Source organism: Vidua chalybeata, chromosome 6, assembly GCF_026979565.1.
Source record: "Vidua chalybeata isolate OUT-0048 chromosome 6, bVidCha1 merged haplotype, whole genome shotgun sequence".
Taxonomy (NCBI): domain Eukaryota; kingdom Metazoa; phylum Chordata; class Aves; order Passeriformes; family Viduidae; genus Vidua; species Vidua chalybeata.
The window spans coordinates 43,877,296-43,900,158 of NC_071535.1; the positions used below are offsets into that span (position 1 = coordinate 43,877,296).

Here is a 22,863-nt window from a genome sequence, read left to right on the forward strand (position 1 = left end):
CCCCGGGAGGCGGTGGCGTCTGCGGTGAATGGGGCAGGTCGCGGTCGGCGGCGCCCGGCCCTCCCCCTGCGAGGGGCTCGTCGCCCCCCCGCTGCTGCCAAGGAGCTGTTGGGGGGGGATTTATAGGAGTAACAACGGCTCGTGATGTCAGCCCGTGCCTAAAATAGAGAGGGATTGACTGCAAATCCACGTCTCGAGGGCTAAACCTTCCAATCCAGCCTCAGCCAGCGCCGCGCCGATGTGAAGTCGCCCCCCAGCTCTCGCACACAGCCGCGCAGACACGCACACGCTCCCCGCGGCGAGGGGAGGGCGCCGGGGATCGCAGCCCAGGTGCCAGCGCCTCCTCGCCCCGCCGGCCACTGCTGGGCGGCCGCGGCGCAGCAGCGCCGGTCCCTGAGGCACCGAGAGCCTGCTCTGGGACGGCGGGGTGGGGGAGAGCCGAGGAGTGGAGCTGCCGGATCCTCGCCCTGCGGAGCCCCCAGGATTACAAGGCATTGCGTCCTCCTTCCCAGACGTGAACGAGGGTTATACCAAAGAACCAACCTCCTTCGCGCCCTGCTGTCCAAATTAATCCCTTGGACCCTTGAGAAGACAGGGTTTTTTTCGGAACCATGGCATCGACAGAAGGGTGAGGGGGACCATCTCTTGGGTGGGAGGAACGGGAGGATGGGGGAGATGCCCGGCATTGTTCTTTTGGTAACAGTTTCCTGTCATCTGCTTCATTGTTAATCCTTGCCCCTCGCCATTCCCTAACAGAATAATTAGTGAGCGAGAGGAAACGAGAAGCAGACGATCCACATATAGAAGAGAGCGAGGGAAAAAATTTCAAGTATGAGCCACTGAAAATGGGTCTTGGGTTTCCTTTCCATCACTTCTTTATTTAACCCCTGGAGGGCAGATCAAGCTTAAACCACCTGCCTGAAACAAGAGTACAAGTGGATGGTTCACTCAAAAGGGAGGAGAAGGCTTCTTCCTAAATATAATTGTAGTGTTAATAATAATAATTATTATTATTATAATTTCAAAAATAATCGAAAACCTGTCCCCCTGGCCATCCCTTCAAAAGGCAACAAACAAATCCAAGTTCTTGAGGAGTTGTGCAATTTTGCAGTTCTGTGCCAAATGCGTTAAAGTTCTAGCAAGAAAAATGCTGCGAAGGGCAAAGGGTTCTACAAAAGGCTTTAGAGAAAAGCGTCCCCTGGAAGGAAACTGTCGTCCCTACCCATGCCAGGATTGCAGGAGTCGCCCACTTCATTGCTCTCTGATGAGGCAGGGGGCTTGTTCAGTTTACAGACTTGCTGGCTGTAGGAAAGAAAAGATTTCATTGATCTCTGCTTGCCCTCTTATAACACTATTAGACTGTGTTTAGTGTGAGCCTCCCCTTTATCCCTGGATGTTGTCATGTTGTATCAGCATGATCTGCTCAAGATAGGACTCTCTAAGGACAGAGTGCAAAAGGAATCTCTGTTTATATTGCCTTTGTGTCTCTCAGGCTAAAAGACTTGCTGAGCTGATTTAAATAACCCAACACATGTCTGGGAGCGTGTGCACACAAGTGTCCCATTACCTGGTCAGAAGAAGAAACTGTCTGGCTGTGCGGCGGCCCCCAAACACTTGGCTTGAGGGGAATAGGAGGTTAAAAATATTGGTTTGGGTTGCTTTGGAAAAAGAACAATCCCCCAGTCTAAGAGAGGACAAATATGTGAGTCTCTTTGGCTTTTCACAGGACTGTGAGAGAAGTCATTAATTTATCATTTGTTATTGCCTTACCTTTGCAGGGAATTTCTGCACTGAATTAGTACATTTTTGTTTTGGTGGCAGTGCAGCAGTTTAAGCTGCCCTATGTAGCATTTCCTCTATTTATCTAGATCCTGTCAACAAATGATCAGAGCCATGAGGAAGAAGCTCAGAGATGGAAGGACCAGCCTAGGGTTGCAGCTCTTTCCCTTCTGTATCCTTGGACTACCCCAACTATCACACTCCTCTGGATGTTGCAGTTATCTGCTATTTGTATTCCCACATGAGGTGGCTGTAGAGGTCTGTGCTTGTTTTGGGCCAGCAGTGGAAGGTGGAATCAATTGTACAGGAGTTTAATAAGAGGTGGCTGTGTGAGATAGATCTGTGAACTTTGGATAAAAGGAGGTTTTAAATGTATGTAGAAAGAGAGGTGCTTTTAAAAGAATTTGACTGAATAGGCAGGCTATAAAAAATCAGAGTGCCAAAACCAGAAAGGCTTCAGTAGATGCATGCTTTTGTTTTTCTTATGGAAAAGAACTAAAATGTCAGGGTGAGAAAAGAAATGAAAAGTTTAGGTCTTGTTTTCAAACCTTGTAGGAAATTTACCTAGACTATGGCAAACTGAAATTGTTGTTTGGTATAATTCAGTTAGCAGTCTGTGACAGCTGAAGGAGGTGTGGAAAAAGAAGTTGAGCGGGAAACATTTCAATTGTCAATCCATGTTTACCAGTAAGAACCTCTTCCAGAACTGAATTGTCATCTTTCTCTTCCCTCAAGTGAAAAGATGAGGGTAGAGATTAGCTTTCACTCTGGCGTAAAGGTCAGCAAACTGAGGCACCAAAAGGATCATCAGGGAAAGTGAATATTGACTGGACCTTGTTCAAGAAATGCTTTCCACCAGCACTGGCACAATGTGAGAATGGTGGCAGAAACATTGCTCTGCTTGCAGCAATGGGCACCATTGCAGGTGCACACAGGTACATGGAAAAGGACCTACTGGAGGTGGGAACAAAGGGATACACTCCATATTTGTGTCTAGTTGCTCTTGGGATGTCCAGCTAGATATGTTAGTTGAGATCAGAAGTATATAAAGGTTTTATTTTGTGGTGTTAAAACCGCTCCAACTACAGTAATTTTTGTAGTGACCTATTACTCTTCTAACAGGGAAACTTATGTAAAAGCTTCAAAGTGAGGATGTCAGGTGTGTGACAGGATGTTTAATGAACAACAAAAGGCCCTGATACATATACAGAGGAAGGTGAATTTGTGCTCCACTGTTAAGAGTTAGTTATCACTTGCAGACAGGATTTGGTAGGAAAGATTTCCTTGCCTGTGCTTTTCCAGTCATTCTTTCCTTTTTTTTTTCAATATCTTATTTGGTTAAGCTTATCCATGTATGGAAATTTGCTGCACAAATCTTTCTGTTCCAAGAGGATGGTCAGCAATGGGAAACTTCAATTGGAAGAAAATGAGAAAGGAAATGTTCAACAACATGGCAAAAACCAGACCCATGTGCCCTCTGGGTCTACCTTACTGTAGTTCCAGCTAGTGGGGTTTTGGTTTACGCTGTCTGTATATTGAAGGTTTAGTTTTTCTTTCACAAAATCTCCTGATGCAGATCTCATTACTACAATGGATTTTTGGTATTTAGCTGGTGCTGAAAATGAAAAATATCCTGTTCAAGGAGGAAGGGCTAGCACCAAGTATGGATACAGTTCAAGGTTTCTTGTTTTTATGTTCTGTTTAAACATCCTCTGCTGGCCATGACTGCAGACAGGATGCTACTGGGAGACCTGGCCTCCTGATCTGTGCTGGCATCGCCTTTCATGAGTGCTTAACGTGGTTCAAAGATCCCAGGTGATAAGTCCATACCCACAGACTGTGGTGTCTGGTATAGGGCTCAGTACATGGTGGGTTGATCTGTGGAGATTTACCGAAGCAGAGGATTTCAGCATTTCCTTTGTTTTTACAGGGTCTTGATAGGACCTAAAGGTTACATGAGATTGACTCTGATCGGCTGATGCCCATGCTTGCCTTCAGACCTCTGAGCAAAGGCCGTGCTTCACATGGTTTTTTTATGGCTCTTATCTCTCTCTAGTCTTATGGAGGGAAAGAGTAAAGTACCTTGCTATTGTTTTGCTGTTTTTTTATTTGTCAAAAAAAAAAAAAAACCTTTCAGAGTGCTGATTTAGGTAGTCTAAAAATCTAGAGATGTGTTTGTATTTTGTATGCCTCCAAAGCGTGGGAGTTGCAGGTGTGAAGCTTCGATTAGGGTCTGCTCCTTCAGGAATATAGCCACTAGGAGACACTATCACTGCATCTATAGAAGCAGCTTAAACAGAGGCAGAGCAGGTGTGTGAGCTGAGAGCTAAGCCCTCTGCGTGCAGGTCAGCCTCAGGGCAGCCCCGTGCCTTTGGCTGGGCATCCCTCTCCCAGTCCATGGGCATGGTTAGGGAGTCAGTGTGGGCCAGTGGCCATTCCTAGTGGCCACTTTGAGTGTGATCACTGTATTTTGCAGATGTTGATAATACTGATGTGGGCTCTTCCACTTCCATTGGACTCAGTTCCGGAGAGTGGTCCCAGGCAAGGTTTATGAGAAGCACAGATATGTCACCTGTTTAGATTTGTGCTGCACAGTTAACAGGCATGTCTGTGTGTGTGTGTATGCACCCTGCTAACAAAATAAATCAGTGAAGTGGAAGAGTATTCTATCTATTCTATGTTTGAATAGATAGAAGTCTGGGTAATTGCTTAGTGTTGTGGTTTCATTAGTGAAATAGTGCTTCTCAGTTCTACGTACACACTATAAATGGTGTTTGTGTAATATGAAATGGCACAAATGCAGTGTTCCTGTTCTGTTCACACTAGCAGATAAACTGCATGGAAGTTGCAGAGATCCCCACCTTGATATTTGACTCTGTCAGTATCTTACTTAGAAGGAAACAAACAAACAAAAAATCTCATCTGAGGTCCATTCCTCCTCTCCAAACTTTGTTGTTTCTACATTAGTCTATAGATATTCCTATCTTCATTGCAAGTTTCACTGTCTCTGAAACTGCAGTTTCACTGTCAGAAGTACTGTTTATCTGTGCTACCAGATCACCGAAAAATAAAAGTTTGGTGCAGACCAGAGGGCATGTGATTTGGTTTCTCCAAAATTAGCCACAGCTGTGGAACCCACATAGGTGTTATACTAGCTGTAGGCATATGGTTATTAGTCAACATAAGTTAACACAGGAGGCACAAATAATAAATACCTTACTGGCATAAAGCTCTGTGAATACAAGTTAACCTGCCAAAATTTTTTGAACAAATTTGAACATTAAGAATTCATTTACTATACAGGATTATTTTTTTAGTCATGCAGCTGTGATGGTTTTGGATCTTGGAGCAGGAGTCATAAGCCATTTGCTGCATTGTCAAGACAAAACCTGAAAGGGAGATTGCCAGCATGTATTATGCACCTAGCCTGGAGACAACATGACACACCTAGATGAGTCAGGAAAACTAACTTGGCATTTCATGTAAGGTTCAGGCACCCACATAGGAGAGTGAGTTTTCAGGATCTGCCACAATATATACAACAAGCACACCCACACATTTCTTGTCATCTGAGCTCTTATTCTGTAATTTACCCACAAAATTCCTCTGCATGGACACTTGAGGAATTCTTCTGGCACTAATGTTTAGATATTTTAGAGGATGAAATCTTCCAAGTGCTCTCACTGTTATTTTTACACAGGAATTTCAGTAGCACCAGCAGAGGATGGAGATGTTTTACCCTGTGCTCGCCCTTAGACATTTTGTGGGACAGATAGAGTGAATGTAGCTTGGTAATTAGTCATATCAGCCGTGGCTCTGACCTCATTTCACTGTTGTCAATTGCAAATCTCTCATCAATTTCAGTAAAAGACAGTTAGGCTTTGCAGAAGATAACTCGTGATCCTTAAATGACACAATAGTTCTCATGGCCCCAACCTTCAGTCTGGCCTTGAGATACCCTTTCAAAAAGAAGTTGTCACCTAGACAGCGACTCCATTTTTATACATATTCAACTCATTTTATAGACACACAGGGATTAATATATTTCCTGTAAAATCTACAGGTGCTTATTTATTTTGAACTTTTTGGAAATAGCAGGTTATATTATTTGATTAGATATATAAAGTCTGAAGGGAAATAGTGGTTCCTTAAAAAAATGACTGAAGTTTTCAAAAGCCTTATCTTACCAAAGGTTTCTGTGAGATAAATGTGTATGTACTGCCTTCTCTGTGAACATATGTGTAGATGTTTGTATATAATGCCCTAAGTCAGCATACAAAGCAGTACTGTACTGCTGTACTGGCAAAATACTGCATTTAATTTTCTCTTCTTCATTTTCTTATTTCCCCTTGATCTACAGGCTGCCCCAATGAAGACTGCTAAAAACTGTAAATTTGTGAGCAGTGTTTAAAGGGTCACAGTTTTTCAGTTTAAAAAGAGTAACATTAAAACTCTGTCCTCTTTCAGAGGCAGTGTGGTTGGAACATGAGTTCCTTCTTGGTGTAGGTGACATTGGGAATGCTGGGACTCTGTGTGGACATGGATCCCACACTAACAAGAGCCTGCAGTGTTGGGCTGTCTCTGTAAAGAGTTGTCTCCATACCAAAGCAGTCTGTGCATGTGAGGGGTGTGAGGGGTGTGAGGTGAAGGTGCAGTGCTAACAAGTGGCCCTACATCTTCAGTACCTTCTTGTGTAATACCTTTCCATTTTCTGTGGGATTTAATTCCCTTCTCCAGCAGAATGTGTTACAATGCCTGCTATTTAGAGCAATTAATTGTATGATTTCTTGAAAACACTGGCAGGATCTGTCAAATCCATCATCTCTGTAATCGTCCATCCACTAATGAAACTGCTCTTTTGCCATCTCAGTACGTTTCATACATACTGTGGAGTTTTAGCCTCCAGCTTGTTACTTTAAAATGTTACTACCAGAGGCATACAAGCAATAAAAATAAGTGTGCTTTTATATACTTAATCCTACTTCTGTATTAATTCTAAGGCTCTCAGTGTGCTTGAAGTTTTAAGACAATTAACTACAATACATTTCAGTCCTTAGGAAAGAAAACAGACTTAAGTTCAAAGCTCATCATATTTTCTAACTTTTATCTTCAACGTCTTTGATTGTACATAAGCAATTCCAAATTTGGGATCCTTACAAGGAAGAAATAAAAAATGACCAAGGCATAAAAGAATTAAGGAATACTCCTGTTAATTACAGGCATCTTTAGGAGAGCAGTGCGGAATTCAAGAAAATGCAGTATTTCAGGTTCACTGCTATGTCTGAGAAATCAGATTCATTGAAGCATTTTAAAGAAAAGAAGATAGAATGAGATTTTAAAAACTAAAATAATTTCGTTTTTACTTTTCAAAACTAAATTCTTAGTTTCATCTTCGGTTAAGAACACTAAAATGGTGGGGCCTCTAATATAAAGGAAAAGATTTCACTGGAAATGTTTTGAGTAGACTAAGACAATATTTGTCTTTTTTGTGTTTTTCAAGGTGACAACAATCTCCTCTTAGAGAGTTGTAGAGAGCGATAAAGATCCCCCTCAGCCTCCTTTTCTGCAGGCTGCATCAAAAGGCACATCTGATTCTGTCTTCAGCTGGTTCAGTGGTGTTGCTTCCAAAATTTCCAGGAAGTTTAGAGCCTTTTTTTTTTTCTGTCAATCTCACACCCTGCAAGTATATTTTGCAGTGTTGATTTTCACAACTGCAGTTTTGCAGCCTTGGTTTTTAGTACTGGTAACCATATTGAGGCATAGAGGCTGCCTGACTGAATGTTCAGTGAGCAGGATGGTACTGCCACTCCCAAAGTCAAAGTCCTTGAGCCCCATCCATGAATTGAGCTTTTTCTTATTCTCTGACAGCTCACTATCAACTGCATCCCTAATAAGAGGATACTGGACAGCACCTCTGAAGTAGGTATCTTGGGGCAAGCTTAAATTTAGTTCTTCACCTCTTTGGCGTACTGAGAATAATCAGAGATGTATCCAAGTGTAAAATCTGTGTGAGTGAGAAAATGGTCAGTTTGGTACTAGAACACTTACAAAGTTTAAAAGTAAAATCTGCATTCAAGCTGATACTTGTCAAAAGTGTAAATGCATTAATTTATCCCAAAGAAAAGAGGTAAATGGGTCTAAGGTTACATCACCTGCTAGTTCACATCTCTGTGTGATTCTAGTCTCACTTAGCCCTACTGCCAAATTTGTGCTTCACATGTGGGAATGACTGCACTTCTGATTGACGGGTGGTCTCCTCAAGCCATACCATGTGGTTTCCACATGGTGGACTTCATCTCCCTTGAGGCAGGAGCCCCTGCTGCTTGCCTTTCCCACTGTTTGTTGTACTTTCTGTACTGTCATTTACCCAGCAACCGAATGAAGTTTGGATCTTGGGGATTTGCTCTCTCGCAGGGACAATGATGGAGATCACTGCTAAACAAGTCACATGCACTGCTAAGCCTCTGACACTGCACATCATTCACAAAGGCTGTCTGGAAGGTGCAGGGAACAAACCTGCTCGTTCTTACTCCTTTGGACAAGTGTGTGTGATGCAGCACCCTCTTACAGGGGTTGACAAACACTTCTGGTACATGTTTCCGATCTGGGGGAGCAACGTGACCAGGGGCCAGTTTAGATCCTGAAGGTGGTGTAACTGTATTAGTCTGGTATTGTACCCAAGCTAATGACAGCCTCTTAGTCCAGCTAATTATCTTGAGTGCAGGAGAGCACTAGTATGGATCTGCCAGGCTAGCACACAGACAGACACAGGTACCCTTTGTATCCCATGTTCAGCCCATATGGAGTCTCAAAGCCTGTTTCTCAAGGCAAGGAAAAAAAAGATCAGCATTATTTATAAGTACAAAAATTAGGGCCAGCATTTGTGGGTTTTACAAACCACCAACTGCCTGGGACCACAGCTTCCGTAATTGAAAAAGTGACAGCACATACGTAATGTGTAGCTGGGGATATGAGAGTGGACTCAGAGGTCCCTTCCAACTTTAACTGTTCTGAGATGCTGTGCATGATAAATACACAGTATACGGCCATCTCCCTGTGGTATCTTCATATCCTAGTTCTTGGCTATGGCTGTGATGCCATGTACTGCTGGCACACCATCCTGTAATATACTCATCCATGTATTGATTGTTCATGAGATTGGATTCAGGCTATGTATACATGAATAATAATCCAACCCAACAGAGACAGCCGGACCTGATAAGTCCACACTGTACTGCTTACTGTGTGAAGAGCCTTAGGTGTGCTTCTAGAGTACATTCCTGGTGTAGCTAAATCCAAACATAGTTCAGCTCCTTAACATGAACCAGAGCACAGCAGGTGGGCATCTTCAGGAAGTTCACTTCAGAAGTTCACTTTGGACTAAATTGCTAATATAAGTTTACCCTCAGTTGGTCACTGATACACCTCAGGTAAGTGTTCCCTGGTGGGCAGGTGTTCCTGGCAGGCTCTCATCATCTTCTGGCTGCTGATGTGCATGCTGGCAGCACGGCTCCTTCTGCAGCCAGACTGCTGAAGGGCAAAGCATGGCTGGAGGTAAACCATGGTCTCCAGTCACACAGAATATGGAGGCTTCTGTTGCAAATTCATGCCAACTGTGCAAAGGGTTCTGGGCTGCGTACAATGGCAGAGGCCACATCTCAAGTATATGTGGTTTAGTACGCTTCCTTTGAGGCAGAAAGCTCTCTCATTAATTAAGCATCTGGTCCTGATCTTTGTTAAGACCTACTTTTGCTGTGGTAACTGAGCAAAGATTTGTCCTGAAAAGAGCACGTGTATATAAACACATTTCATCCACATACATGCATGCATATGGGAATTAATTAACACCTGGTTGCTATTTATATCACAGAATTTAGGTGAGGTAGTGGAAAACAGATCAGAATCGCTCACCCAACATTTTAGGAGGACTTAGAACAGGCAGTGTCCCATGCTGGAAACTATTAGGAAATACTATTTCTATTGACATAAAAAGTGCCAGAGGAACCTTCACAGCTGTGTAGGGAAAAAACATACAAAACCTGTCTCACTGTAATATCAAAGCACTTTAGTAGGAAGCCTTCTGCTGCTTCTGGGATTAGCTGTTTCTTTTCTTTTTGCTTTTCTTCCTGTCCCATTTGCAGGTGTCTGTCCCCTGGTAGTCTGCTGAAGGGGATTCCCAGTAACCCTTTCCAAGGGGAACCTGGGGAGGATCTTCTGAAAGATCTGGTAATGGGCTCAACACTTAGGGCAGAAGGGCCTCTCAGCAGTCACTGTTTCTTCAAGTGAGTTGCTGGAGTGCCTTGAGGAGGACATTCCTGCCACCTTTTCTGGTAACGGGTTTGTGTCACACGGTGGCACCCTTGCAAACCGAATAAAGCTTGAACACCTACTTGCAGCCTCTCTCAGAGAGGTCTAGGGGGTCTTCATTCTCACTCAGTAGCTGAGGCTTCAGTGTCTTTTGAATGTTGATCCCCTAATTGTGTCTGGCTTGAAATCAGTGAGTAGGTGGAAAGACTTACTGGGCAGCAGGAAATGATAAAACCCACAGGGACAGTGTGGTGGTGTAAGCTTCCGTTTTTTGGGCAGCCTGGCAGTAGACACAAGATCATAGTGCAAAGGGGAAAATCCCAATGCATTGGTTGGTATTTATGGTGATTAATTTTGCCAGAACACTTCTTTTTTTCCTTAATAACATTTAATAATGATGGTGTTACTATGAGTTCCAGTTAAGGATTTAGTGAAACATAAACCAAGAATATATGCATCTAAATTCACACTGAGGAGTCGCATTCTGGCCACCTGGATTCTGAACAGCTTCCTGGCTTAGATAGAGGTATTGTGTTACCAAGTGTTCTTAAAGACTTACACCATTTTGCCTTTCCACGAAGGAGGTACATTGTTGAGTTTGGGTGTTTCAGTTTTGCAGTTGTGTATGTTTTGGAATCCTCTGCATCTTAGGAGATCAATCCACTTGAGCCTTTTGTCATTGTGCTGACAGTGTCCGAAAACCTGGGCTGGGGTCAGAGCCCAGCTGTGGGGTAAATGTTATGTACATTTACAGTGGAAAGACAGGTAATTATCTGCTCTGGACAATTACATTGTTTTACAGAGCTCCAGCAAGCTGCTGCAGCAAAGGTGTGGCAGTGTTTATCGCTAGACCCTTTTTGTGTGATGCATTTTTGGAGCTAAAAAAAACCAGCCTCACTTGTTATGGCCCTTTGATGTAGCGGCTGTGGTGATGGCAAGGAGTAAGGTGGAGTCCAAAACCAACTCAATTTGTAGGCATTATTTATTCACTAACCTAGAGATAAATGTTTCTAATTCAAAGTATCAGTGGTTAGTTAATCTGTATGTATTGCCCAAGTCAGGAGAAGAGAATGCATTTTTATATCTTGCGGGAGTAGTAAAGATGTAGTCTTAGAAAAGCTCGCATGCCTGTGTCTTTATGTCTGTCCAATTTAAACTTGCTCCCAAAATACCCTGTGAAGCCAGCATATGTATCCCCTAACAATAAAACCGCAAAAATCAATAATACTTAATATGTGAAATTCTCCCATGTGTCTGGATCACTCAGTCTGGGTTTGCCCTTTGTTTTGATAAGTATAAATGATTTTCTGCTGTATGTCATGCTATTTGACCTGCATATAAAACTTGTTCATTGCTTAGACTTCCTTGACAAATTGATGGAACGACAGTGTAGGATTGATACAATGAACTTGAAAAAGTGTTAAGTGACAGTTTAATTCCACTGGGTGGTAACAGTTCATAATATTTCTAGTCAGGCTCTGCACTGAAGGTACAAAATCACTGTGATGCCTGAATCAGTGTAAGAGCTGACATATCCCTCTTCCTCATGCAAATACAGGAGGATTTAAGCAGTGAGCACATGTCTGAGATTGCTAGACTGCTTCTGACAGCCACAGCCTGCTGAGTGCTGGAGATGATGAGAAGAAAAAGCTAGAGCTCTCAAAGCCACTGGGTTTACTTCTGCAAAGGGAGCACTAAACACCGTCACTTGGAAGCTGGTCAATGCTGATGAAAGGACCCTGGCAGAACAGGGCATGAATTGGGCAGGCACATCAAACATCAAACTGAAGCTGCAGAAACAGCACTTGATGCCTGGAGGTCAGATGTGGCTGCAAGGCTGAGAACTGAAAAGAGTGGCACAAATTAATTACCATCTTTTACCTGTGTGTTAATGCCTCGTAATTGTCCTGGGTTACTCAACTGACCATACACTGTTCTGTAAGTGTTTTCATAATTTTGGACTCCATGAGGACATCACAATAACTGCCATGTACTGTTTCTTCATTATTTCCAAAGAGGAGAAAAAGGAAATACGAGGATTTTAACTTCTAGCCAGTTACCTTCTATTTATACACTCTGCCATCAAGAAAAATGATAGTTTGGTCAGCCTCCCTCCTCATCCATGATATATCAAGAGTGGCTACATAGAGGTGTAATTTCTCCAGTCTGTTTATTAATTATGCTGTGATACTAGTGTGCCTAAGATGTGCCTCTTTGTGGCTAAAATGACATGTACAGGAAGAACAATATCTCCTAATTTATCTTCCTATGTTAACAAAGTAATCAGAGACAGCTTAGGAGAAGTAATGTGCTCTTGTCTTTATAGATGGAGAGTTAAGGTGTAAAGTTTGCTCCCTGTCACACCAGAATCTGCAGCTGTGGATAGGAAAATTGTTCTGTTGCCATGGCCAGTCAGGCAATGCAAAACTCTGTTTCCCATATTTTTCATCACAGGTGGTGTTGGTTATGCTTTTGCTCTGCTTGACTAGAGTAGATGGAGACCAGATGAAGGGCTAAACTTACTTCTTTGTGTGGACCTGCAATGGTTCCCCTTCTCTTATGGAAATACCATGTTGTCTTCACATTTGTTGAATTGTTTGGGAAAGCTTAGATTCTCCTTTTGCTTTCTCTCAGTTTGTTGTTTTTTTTTTTCCCAGGGTGAAGCTTAAATTATCTGTAAACCTGACAATCATGATTCACTTTTAGAGGCAGATTGCCTTTCTCAGAACTGCTGTTTATAAGCACTGTTGTGAACTGATGGATTAATTAACAGTGGCTGATTTGTAAATCTAGGCTTTTAGACATCAAGAGCACATACCTGAAAGATAGACTGGGCATTTACCAGTGGTGGGAAATAAACTAGTGCCAATATACATCAAAAGCTGAAATGGACAGATCTCTGTTGGCAGGTGATCAGGTTATTGCATTTTGCTAATCTTCCATCACTGTTTGTTTTGTGGACTATTACAAAAGAGTGCTCAGGAACAGGAAAGAAACCTATTTGAAGCTGGTTGTTCCTTTAACAGTTTCCTGGAATAAGGTGTCATGTTTCAACATATAGTTTCTTCCTAATAACTTACACTTGTGACATAACTTTAGCTTCTGTCTAGCAGGACAGAGTGGCAGGAGACAGAAAAGTTATTATATCAGTTGACTAAGCAAGATGACACCCTAGAAAAATATTTTTTGCATGACAAAGAGTAAAAGAAAAGAATAATGCATTTTCTTGAAATTTGCCATAAACAATCATCTTTCTTGATTAAAGAAGATGCATACTAGTCACATACTAAAAGAAACACATTCAAGCATACAGTCATAGTTGCATCCCAAGTGGTGATCTGCCACTAAATTGTCAGGTGTCTCTAGAACATAACTGACAGACATGGCATAGTTATAAATTGTCCCATTTGATGTGCTGCAAAATTTACATTGAAGTGAAGAGGGCCTAGCTGTCATTTGGTTTGTGTGTCTGGGTATTACTGACCTCAAAACACCTTTCTTAGGGTTTTATTGTCAAATTCTCTTCATCATGGTCCAAGTTCAGTGTAAAATAAGTATTTGGGCGCTGTGGAAGTGATCTTCACAGTCCCATCCCAGTATAAATTAGAATATTCTAGCAGGTGTTTTAATTTTCAAAACATTTGAGATGGTTTATAATGGCTAACGAGTGTACTAGATATCCTTATCTTGTATTTCCTCCTCAGGATTTCCTTTGTTCAGAGTTTGGAGAAGGTGGTAGAGGAGTGGCTGAGCTATATCTTTATCTTTCTCTCTTCTCAAATTAGTATCCTTCTGTTCAAGAATTACACTTGTAATTCCTCTTGAAATACTTAGATTGTGTATGTGGAAAAGACTCCAGATTTTAGCCTTAAATCCAGTACTGTCATAAAATCACTCATTCACATACGAAGTGGAAGTTTTGTACACCTTGTTTAGTGCCTGTATGGACAGAGCTTCTTCTGAAGACCCTCTCTGCACTGCACTCCTTGGTGGTTTTTGGCAGACTCATAAACAGACTGTCTCATGTGAGTGTGTGTTCTTAGTGACTGTGAGTGCAAATACCCACACTCACATGCAGTGTCCCACCAAGTTTGCCCAGACATTTTAGCACCCCTTAGACATGAAAAGTTTTCACTCTCAATTTTTTGAACTGATCAAGTAGTGACCCCTGACAAAAACTACAGTAGGATTTAACAGTGCTGGCTACCTGCTGTCTTCTGTTTACACTATATGCCTCTATGTCATATTTTTTTCAGACTATTGGCAATAGTTGGTCATCTGAACTAGAATCAGACTTGATACTTGCTAGAACTAATTCATTATACAAGTGTCAGGTGTTAATTGGAAAGGAAGTGAGGGAAAAAATGCATTCTAGGATTTTCATGGTGCTAACCAAATACTTCTTTTAATAGATACAAGGTAAGTATTCTGCCTCTTGGTTACTTTTTAGATCTTTACTCTTCGCAACAGCAAATAAAAGTTAATTACAAAGGAATATTAAGAAGGTGGTGCACATTTAATTGTAGCTCTCTTGGCCAGCTTTGCATAGTTTATTTGGATTTTCCAGTACAGATTGCTCTGGCTATTTGCCCTTGTTCTGGCAATCATTTCTCATCGGTTGTAATAGTGGAAAATTTCATTTCAGGCTTACTCTTCCTTCGGTGAGACCTTTGCCCGTGTGGCTGGCAGCAAAAAAGCAGTGTTGGTGGAACACGCTGGTCTTTTTGCTCAAGCCCAGACTTTCATAGTATACATGATACGTGTCACGTGTAAATTCTGATGGTGTGCTGGATTACCTGTTATCTGAAAGTCTTTCTTTAGAAGTCCTTCACTCTGTCTGGAAATGTATGGGCTTGCCTACTGTGAAGCAAGTTATTTGCTAATGGGCTGTGCATGAGCTACTCAGCAGTAATTCCTCACACACATACAATTACCTCAAAGCAAGGGGAAAGTAACTGACTATACCTTGAAAGTATAGGAGACACAGCATGCTACCTTTGCCTGCACCACAATGCATTGCTAGTGCAGGCAAGCCTTTAGAATTGGAAGGACTTTGCTGCCTCCCTCAAAAAAAAAAAAAAAAAAAATCATATTTTCTTTCAGTGCACTGTGTTTCAGCAGCTTTGTTTGCCTTGGCTTGGTCCTAAATGGAACTGGCCAGATGAGGCCAGGAGATGAGGTTGAAGAATTGGTTTTGACTCTGCTTGTTTCTGACTACCAGCTAGCAGTAGGCATGAGGCACTCTGCAAGTTTGAGCCTGGCAGCTAATAAAACCACTGGATGTTGTGCATGAAATGGATCTGACTTGTCTTAGAAATACAGTGTCAGAGCCACAGGCCTTTCTTTGCATGTTTCAGACTTTGCCTTGTTCCCTCTTTGGCACAGTTCCCTTGCACTGTGGATGTAAAAGGAGCAGGATACTTGCAAAAAAAAAATAGTGCATGATTGCTTGTGATTCAGTGGAGAAAAAAAAAAACCCAAAGAGGTAAAGCTCAGTAACATTTAAGTGATATTTCCCAGTTTTCCCTTCACAGAGCATTTTGTTAACAGTAAATGCTGCCATGCAGTAATGCATAATCACAAAGACTCAAAGGGCTGTATGGGAGGGTGTAATTAACACTAAAAAAAGATGACTTGAGAAAACCAAAACAAGCCAAATAGATGCTTCCTTAGTGAAGCTGTGAGGAAAGTGCTCACATATGTTAAGTGGACTTTTTTTCTGTAATGAAATACAGTAAATAGGCAAATGAAACTCTTATTTAGTAATACACTGATAATACAAGTTCTAAGTTGCAGTTGTGGAGTGACTTTTTTTTTCCTGTCTTATCGAAATACAAGCCTGAAATTCAATTCTGCTAGCAGCTGGAGAGCAAAGATTCACTGTATTAAAAAGATAGAATTCCTAATACTCAGATCTGCTTTATAATAGAAAATATGACATAGTTTGAACTTTGTATCTGTGGGTTTTTTTTGTTTGCTTCCCAAAGCAGAATAGAAAGGTGGTTCATATCACCAAACTCAGCTAATCATATTTTTTAAGAAGTGGAGAAAGACCAGTCTCTGTTCCTCCCTGTTTGCTTAATGCTGCTGCTTTTAGGGTAACATGCTGGTAAAATGCATATTGGAATGTATAGGTAGATGCTTGAGGTACAGAAGGAGGTGGGCTTGGTCAGAAATTAATTGAGAGAGCTGAAACTTAGCTGTTGCCTCTTCATACAATTAACCTCAAGATGCAGATCTTTCAGCCCTTGCTGTGCTGAGACAGCTCTGCCTCTGGTCTGGGCTGGAGGGGTGTAGGGCAATTCCAGTCAGGAGAGTTGTGCTGCATCATTAGCCCAGTGTCTTGTCTGTCAAATGAGCCTGTGTGCAGTGTCATGGTAACCATTCTGGTCAGCCTGAGCAGGGGCAGTCTGTTTCTGCTTGTCTTATGCTGTTGAGCCCTGGGAGTCAGGGTTGGGGTGCTGTAGCCCTTCTGCAGCCTGACCCCAGAGCACCTTGTCTGGTGGAGCAGGAAGGATGTGGTTGTGCTGACCTGAGATCTGATCTCTGTCAGGTCTTCAGACAAGAACCTGAACCCAAAGGCCAACCTACCAAACTAAAATTCTGTCTAGACACTTAGGTACTGTAGTGCACTTAAAATTTTTAATGTGGATGGTCATATTCTAGTGCGACATAAGAGATAATGAATTAACTTCTCCTATCTGTTATTCTTTTCTTCCTATCTTATTCACAGCTTATCAGAAATACGTGCCTGCCGAGCTTCTCTTTACTCTTTGTTTGCCTTTTAGATCTTAGTCATATGTGGTTTCTCTGAGTCTTGTTTCTCTCCTAGCCTTAGATTTTAAACTGAACCATAGTTACTTGATGGCTTTACTTCATATTAGTGTGCTTGTTGTCTCCTCTAGGTCAGTGTGAATTCAGTGCTCATAAGGGATGCTAAATGAGCAACCCAGAAGATTAGGTTTGGGTTGGTATTTCTCCATGGGTAGGAAGGTCTCTGCTTCAGTACAGTCTTTTAATGAGGCCTCCAAAAGTACAAGCATTGATTTGTATATGCTTGAAAAATCTCATCTTGCCTCTTGCAGGGAGTGAATCCAGTCCCAACAGACATTTATCCTTTGGCTTCTCCCTGCTGTGTGTGCCACAAGTATGTTTTTGTGGTTTGTGGGACTGCTTCCTAGGAACTGAAATCACTCCTTTTACATATATCACAAAACTGCTGTTCACAGTTGTGCGTTTCAGTCACAGTCGAGTCAGGCTGGACTGAGTCCAAGAATGATCCCAATTTCCCTCCCTTAGGCATCCAGTTTCACTCAGTTGCAACACCAACACCCTCCACTATGTAAAATTAACTCTGCCTCTCCCAAAATAAAAGACTTTGTGACATTATGTGTTGCTCCATCCATCATAGAGGAGTGGCCCTATTAGAGAACCAAGGCTGACAACATGTGCACAGCTCATGTAGTAATGAATTTTGTGTTGTTATAAATAATAATTACTTCAAGCTGGTAAAAATGGCCTAAACTACAAGACACTCCTTCTAACATCACGGTCAGCACCACGAAGCAAACCATGTACTTGTCACCATTCCTTCTGACTCGCTTTTATGCTCCAGGGAACTGAAGGAGCTGTGTAAAAATGTGACATAGACTTTTGTGGCTAAAGGACACAGACTGAAGCTATTCTAACTCAACACTGGAGATGGTTGTGTGAGTGCATTTATGTCTATATACAACTAATCCTTCACCAGGAGAAACAGATCCTATTATAATGTTAACATGAAACCAAACAATGCTTTTCCAGGAAGTGTAGTGAGACAGAAAATGGAAACAAAGGGTATTTCTTGTTACTTTCTCTCAGGCAGATGACTTTGCAGACAGTGATATGTATTCTCTGCTTGTGTCCACTGATCATCATTCTGCTGACTTCAGTACAGTTCCGTCAGCTTATGTCAGCAGAGGTGTGACCTTCTGCTTGCCTGCAATTTATAGAGACCATCTATCGTTCAGGTAGTTGCAGGCTGTGTGTTTTATGGGGCAACCTCAGCTTCAGTGTACACACATCTACCTGACCTTTGTCAGGACGTACACTTCAAATTATTATTGGTTTTCAGCAGCAGAAAATGCTAAATTCTGTTCCTGATCACAGTTATGTCATGTCATGTGTTTTAATGAGAAAATAGTGCAAGAATTTGGTAGCAGGGGATTTCATAGTACATTATGTAAGCTATGTTTTTTTTTCTTTATATATTTTATCCTGGAGCTTTGTCTCCTACTCTCAAGCTTTAAGCATCTCTAACAGTTTTTTCTAACCATTAAGAGACAGAATGGGTTATGTTTAAAAGGGAATTTCTTCCTCTGAACTTCAAAATTCCAATGCAAAATTTGCTTGGTTTAATTTTTTTAATACAAGGTACCTCCTGACATTTAAAAAAAATACTATTTTTAAATTAAAATTAGGTGGTAACGATAAAAATCAAAATTTAGGGGAATATTTGGATGGCTGCTAGACTTTGATACAGCTTTTCTATGAAGAATTGTCATGGTTGCAAAAGTATTGCAGAAGATTTTAAGGGGGTTTTGTACATTCAGTAATCCACAAACTATTTTTTGACCAATATATATGTAAGGAAAGATTGTAGTGTTCTAATATTATAAGAAAATGGAAGCTGTATTGATGACCTCTGAAATTCTGTTTTTGCACTATTTGTCAAGCATTTTCATACCAGGTTTTACTTGCTCAAATCTGCCCTCTCCCAAACATACTTAAAACATTTTCTTTTATAAAATTTCCTGGAAATTCTTTTTAGGGCTTAGTATGAAAATCATCATAAAGATAAGGGGACAATTCACTTGGAAATTAAATATGCCAGTGGCATGATTTGAGGACATTTTTTTCCACCTTTAATAGCACAATCAAGGTGTACTGCTGTGTTCTGGGATTGGCATGGACAGCAGCTGCTCTCCAGAGGGTCAGACAACTAGTTTAAGCTTACAGAATTTGTTAACGCAATGCTTATTTTTTCAAAAGGCTCTGAATAACTGATGTTGTGGGTCTTTAATTCTTTAAAACCATTTATGGGTGTGATCCTACTTATCAATTTTTCTCATTTACATACAGTCAGGTTTATTTGGTTATTCAGATTTGTCTTTGGTCTTTACTCACTAAGGGATTTGGTTGATGACTCCAGATAAGAGACCCTTCTTTCCCACATGTGTAGCTGAGGTAGGGTGCAGTGCATCACCCTTATGCCTCGTGAACAGGAATTTGTGTCTTTGAGTCAAATTCAGAGCTTGCTGTAGAGATATGCAGCTTAATCAAAGTCTTACTCCAACCCCAACTTTTCACATTGTGATGTCTGGTATACTCAGACATCACTGTAGGCTGATAATTATTGTTGTGATCCTTATTAGCAGACATTTTTCCACAGCTCTTCTTGTCCTTTCTTGACTCTGCATCTAGGCTTTGATATGCAGGAATGAGACCAATGACAGGTTTTACATGCAGGATTTGAAATCCATATCTGATGGTCTAGAACAGATACTAAAACCTCATCAGCCAAACAGACAAGAGTTGTATCTGCCTGTCTGTCCATCACAAACCCTTAATGAGGCCTTTGGAAAAAAAAGATAGAACCAATCAGTGGTGTGGGATGCTTCACTTTACCGAGACACCTGGCAGGTGGCATTGATCATTTCCAGGAGAAACAATAAACTGAAGAGTAGGTGATTTTCTTGCCAACTATTCAAGTCAAATCATACTTCATTGCAGCTTTATAGAGGTAAACGTGTGATCCCATTTCAGAGGGAATAAGGGAAGTCATCTGCAGCAAAGCTGGGAGCAGATCAGGCCCACCGGCTGACATTAATGAGTGGCAGCACAGCAAGTTTCTTGGATAAACTTACATTTCAAAGCACAGATTCCTGCTCTTCGTCAGGTTTCTGTTAAAAATAAATTTTCTATCCTAGGCTACAAAATTAGAGGGAGAAACAGAGCTAGCCTTTACTGTTACTTCCATGGGAAGGAGAAGTAGTGATATGAACGTTGTTAGTAAGTTGCCTGTGCTTATCAGAGGACATTCTTCTATTTCTAGGAAAAGCAATAAACTGAAGAGTAGGAACTTTCTTGCCAGTTGTTCAAGTCAGATCATGCTTCACTGCAACTCTGTAGAGGTAAATGTGTGATCGCATTTCAGAGGGAATGGAAGACTTCAGCTGTTCAGCAGGCCAACCAGCTGACCTAAATGAGTGGCAGCACAGTAAGTTTCTTGGGAAAACCTGTTGTTCAGAGCACAGACTCCTGCTCTTTGTCAGGTTTCTATTAGAAGTCAGTTTTCTGTTCTAGGCTGACAGAATTAGAGGGAAAAGAAGAGTTAGTCTTTACTATTACTGCCACGGGAAGGAGTAATGACTACTTTGATGTTTTAAGGAGGTGTCCTGTGCTTATCTGAGCACATTCTACTGCTGGGCTCTGAGATGAGATATAATGCTGCTGGTTGAGACAAATATTTGTACTCTGAAGAAAGGAAAGAAATTATTTTGCTTGGTCCTCATGAGATATAACTAGGAATATTCAGATTAAAAAAAAGGGAAACATGAATTTGAATTTACTGAAAAAGAATCCAAACGTAGGCATGTATTTATGTGTTAATGACAAGATTCATTAGACAGTCTGGGATATTTTTAGGGGAAGCAGTGGAAGATAAATTCCCTAAAATTTTAAAGAGCAGGCTGGACACGTGACTCTGATGTCACAAGGCATACCACCGAATTGCTCAGGAAGTGCCCAGATAACCTATTAGACATCTGGTTTAGAGTTTTATTTGAGAGAAGAAAGGTCAAATTAAAAAAAAATATCCAGCCCTCCTTTTCCTTCTGCAGTGGGATCTTATTGTCCCTAGGGTTTTGAGACCTTTCACCACACTTGACATATTCACTGTGCACAATAGAGGGGGGAGCACTTGCTTATCTTCAGTTTTTTCATCACTTCATTATCTGCACCACTGCCCCAAAGCCATCTCTTAGCAGGAAAAAAACTATTCCTTCCCCATGCGGGTGCAGTCCATGGCTGGAAATGATCTCTTTACTAAGGCCAAGGAGTAACCCTGAAATGCAATCCACTGAAAACTGGATAGCAGAGAGGGAAGTAGGTGGCCTTTGGGGAATGTGTGGGGCCATAACATTAGCAATGGGGTTGTCCTTAGCAGATATTTTAGTTATTCAGTAAACCCAGATAAAATCCTGATTCAGGAATATTCAAGGCAACTCCCTCTTGCTTGTGACTTAAAATGGAAACATTATAAATCAGGTTGAAAAAAGCAAAGAAAAGAAGAAAAAAAAAAGGGGGAAAAGAAAAGGATAAACAGAAAAAATAAAAATAAAAATAAGTATCAGTAAACCTTCATGAAAATCCACAAGGTTTGGGGATGATATGTATTTTTTGCTCTGTGTTGATTACCAGAGGGGATGGCTATAATAAACACATACTGGTTTGGACGTAGTTGTTGCTTCATGAGTGAGTTAAAAATAGAGAATTACCAGAAACCCCAGAAGTTCTGATTGTAACAAAAGCAATGCCCTTTTTGCTAGTCTCCACCCATCCCTAACACTTGTATATTTTCCTCTATCCTGCAGCCAGTTTAGCCATCCCTTGCAGACAGCTGATGGCCACCAGGCTTTGTGAAGGTTACTCTGTATTAAGCCTTACCCTACTCAGCTGATTTCCCTGCAGATCATTAGGAGGATTGGCCAGGGGATTTAAGAAGCAAAATTCATGCCCCAAGAAAGGCAAAATGCTACAGCTAGAGACTGGTTTATAAGATTTAGTCAAATATTTATAGAGACCTTTACTTGCACTTTCAAGGCATTTCACTGCCCAGAATTCAATAAACATCTCGAGCTGAATAGTACATCTAGGTGTCATTTCACCAAAAACTTAGTTCCCTCTGTGAAAAGGAAAGGAAATTACTTAAGCGTGGGGCAGAAGAGTTCAAGCTTGGTTTTGCAATGCCTCCTCTTACAAGCAGTCCCTGTGAGATTACTTGGAAGAATAAAGGCTGCATTCTTCCTGTCTGCAGAGCACATCAGGAAGCTGAAGCCAAGGATTTTTTTTCTTACTGAAGAAAATCAGACTATGGTCTGTGCCCTGAGACATGGTGAAATGGGGAGGTGCCTGCCAGAGCTCCCCTGTTTTCCACATCACCACTATTCTGGCACGGATTAGGAAAACATATTTGGGTATTTACCTCCATCCAGCTGGGAGTAACTCAAGGTCTAGGTTGCCGCTTCCAGGACAGATGGAGTCAACTATTTGTCCTTATAACTCTTTGAGTGTGTGAAATAGTTTTTCTTGTACCCACATGTCTGCTGTGCATGCATGTGTATTTCTGCCTCTGGGACCTCCCTCACACCTGAGAATTCCCTCCTAATTTTTATTGCATGATGTCCAAGTGACCCTTGCCTTTATGCCACCTGCAATAATCATAGCATCATGTTTCCCAGTACAAGGGAAAGGGGCACTCAGAATAAGCAGCTACAAGGCTGTGAAAACAAAAGAGATCTCTCTGTGTGTCTGTCCATCTCTGTCTCACAGGCTCAGGCTATATAATTGCCAGCCACAGACTCCAAGAGAAAGATTTCTAAGACTGTTGGTGGCTTTGGTACTGTTTTTATTATGTAATAAAATTCTACAATAATAGGTGTCCAAAAATGCACCATTCTGTTAATTGAACTTGTTTCTCTCTCAGCTGTTTTATTTCCAACATCCTATTTAGAGAAA

At 41.4% G+C, this 22,863-nt stretch overlaps 1 protein-coding gene across 2 annotated transcripts in view; it reads left to right on the top strand.

Moving 5' to 3' along the window:
* Positions 1–230: 230 nt before the first annotated feature.
* Positions 231–22,863, top strand: part of SLC1A2 (solute carrier family 1 member 2) — an 87,991-nt gene continuing 65,358 nt past the window's right edge. For both annotated transcript variants that reach the window (XM_053945500.1, XM_053945501.1), the window contains exon 1: positions 231–628. In XM_053945500.1, the coding sequence (XP_053801475.1) occupies positions 612–628 (17 nt within the window). In that variant the 5' untranslated portion in view covers positions 231–611. The remainder of the gene's footprint in view (positions 629–22,863) is intronic.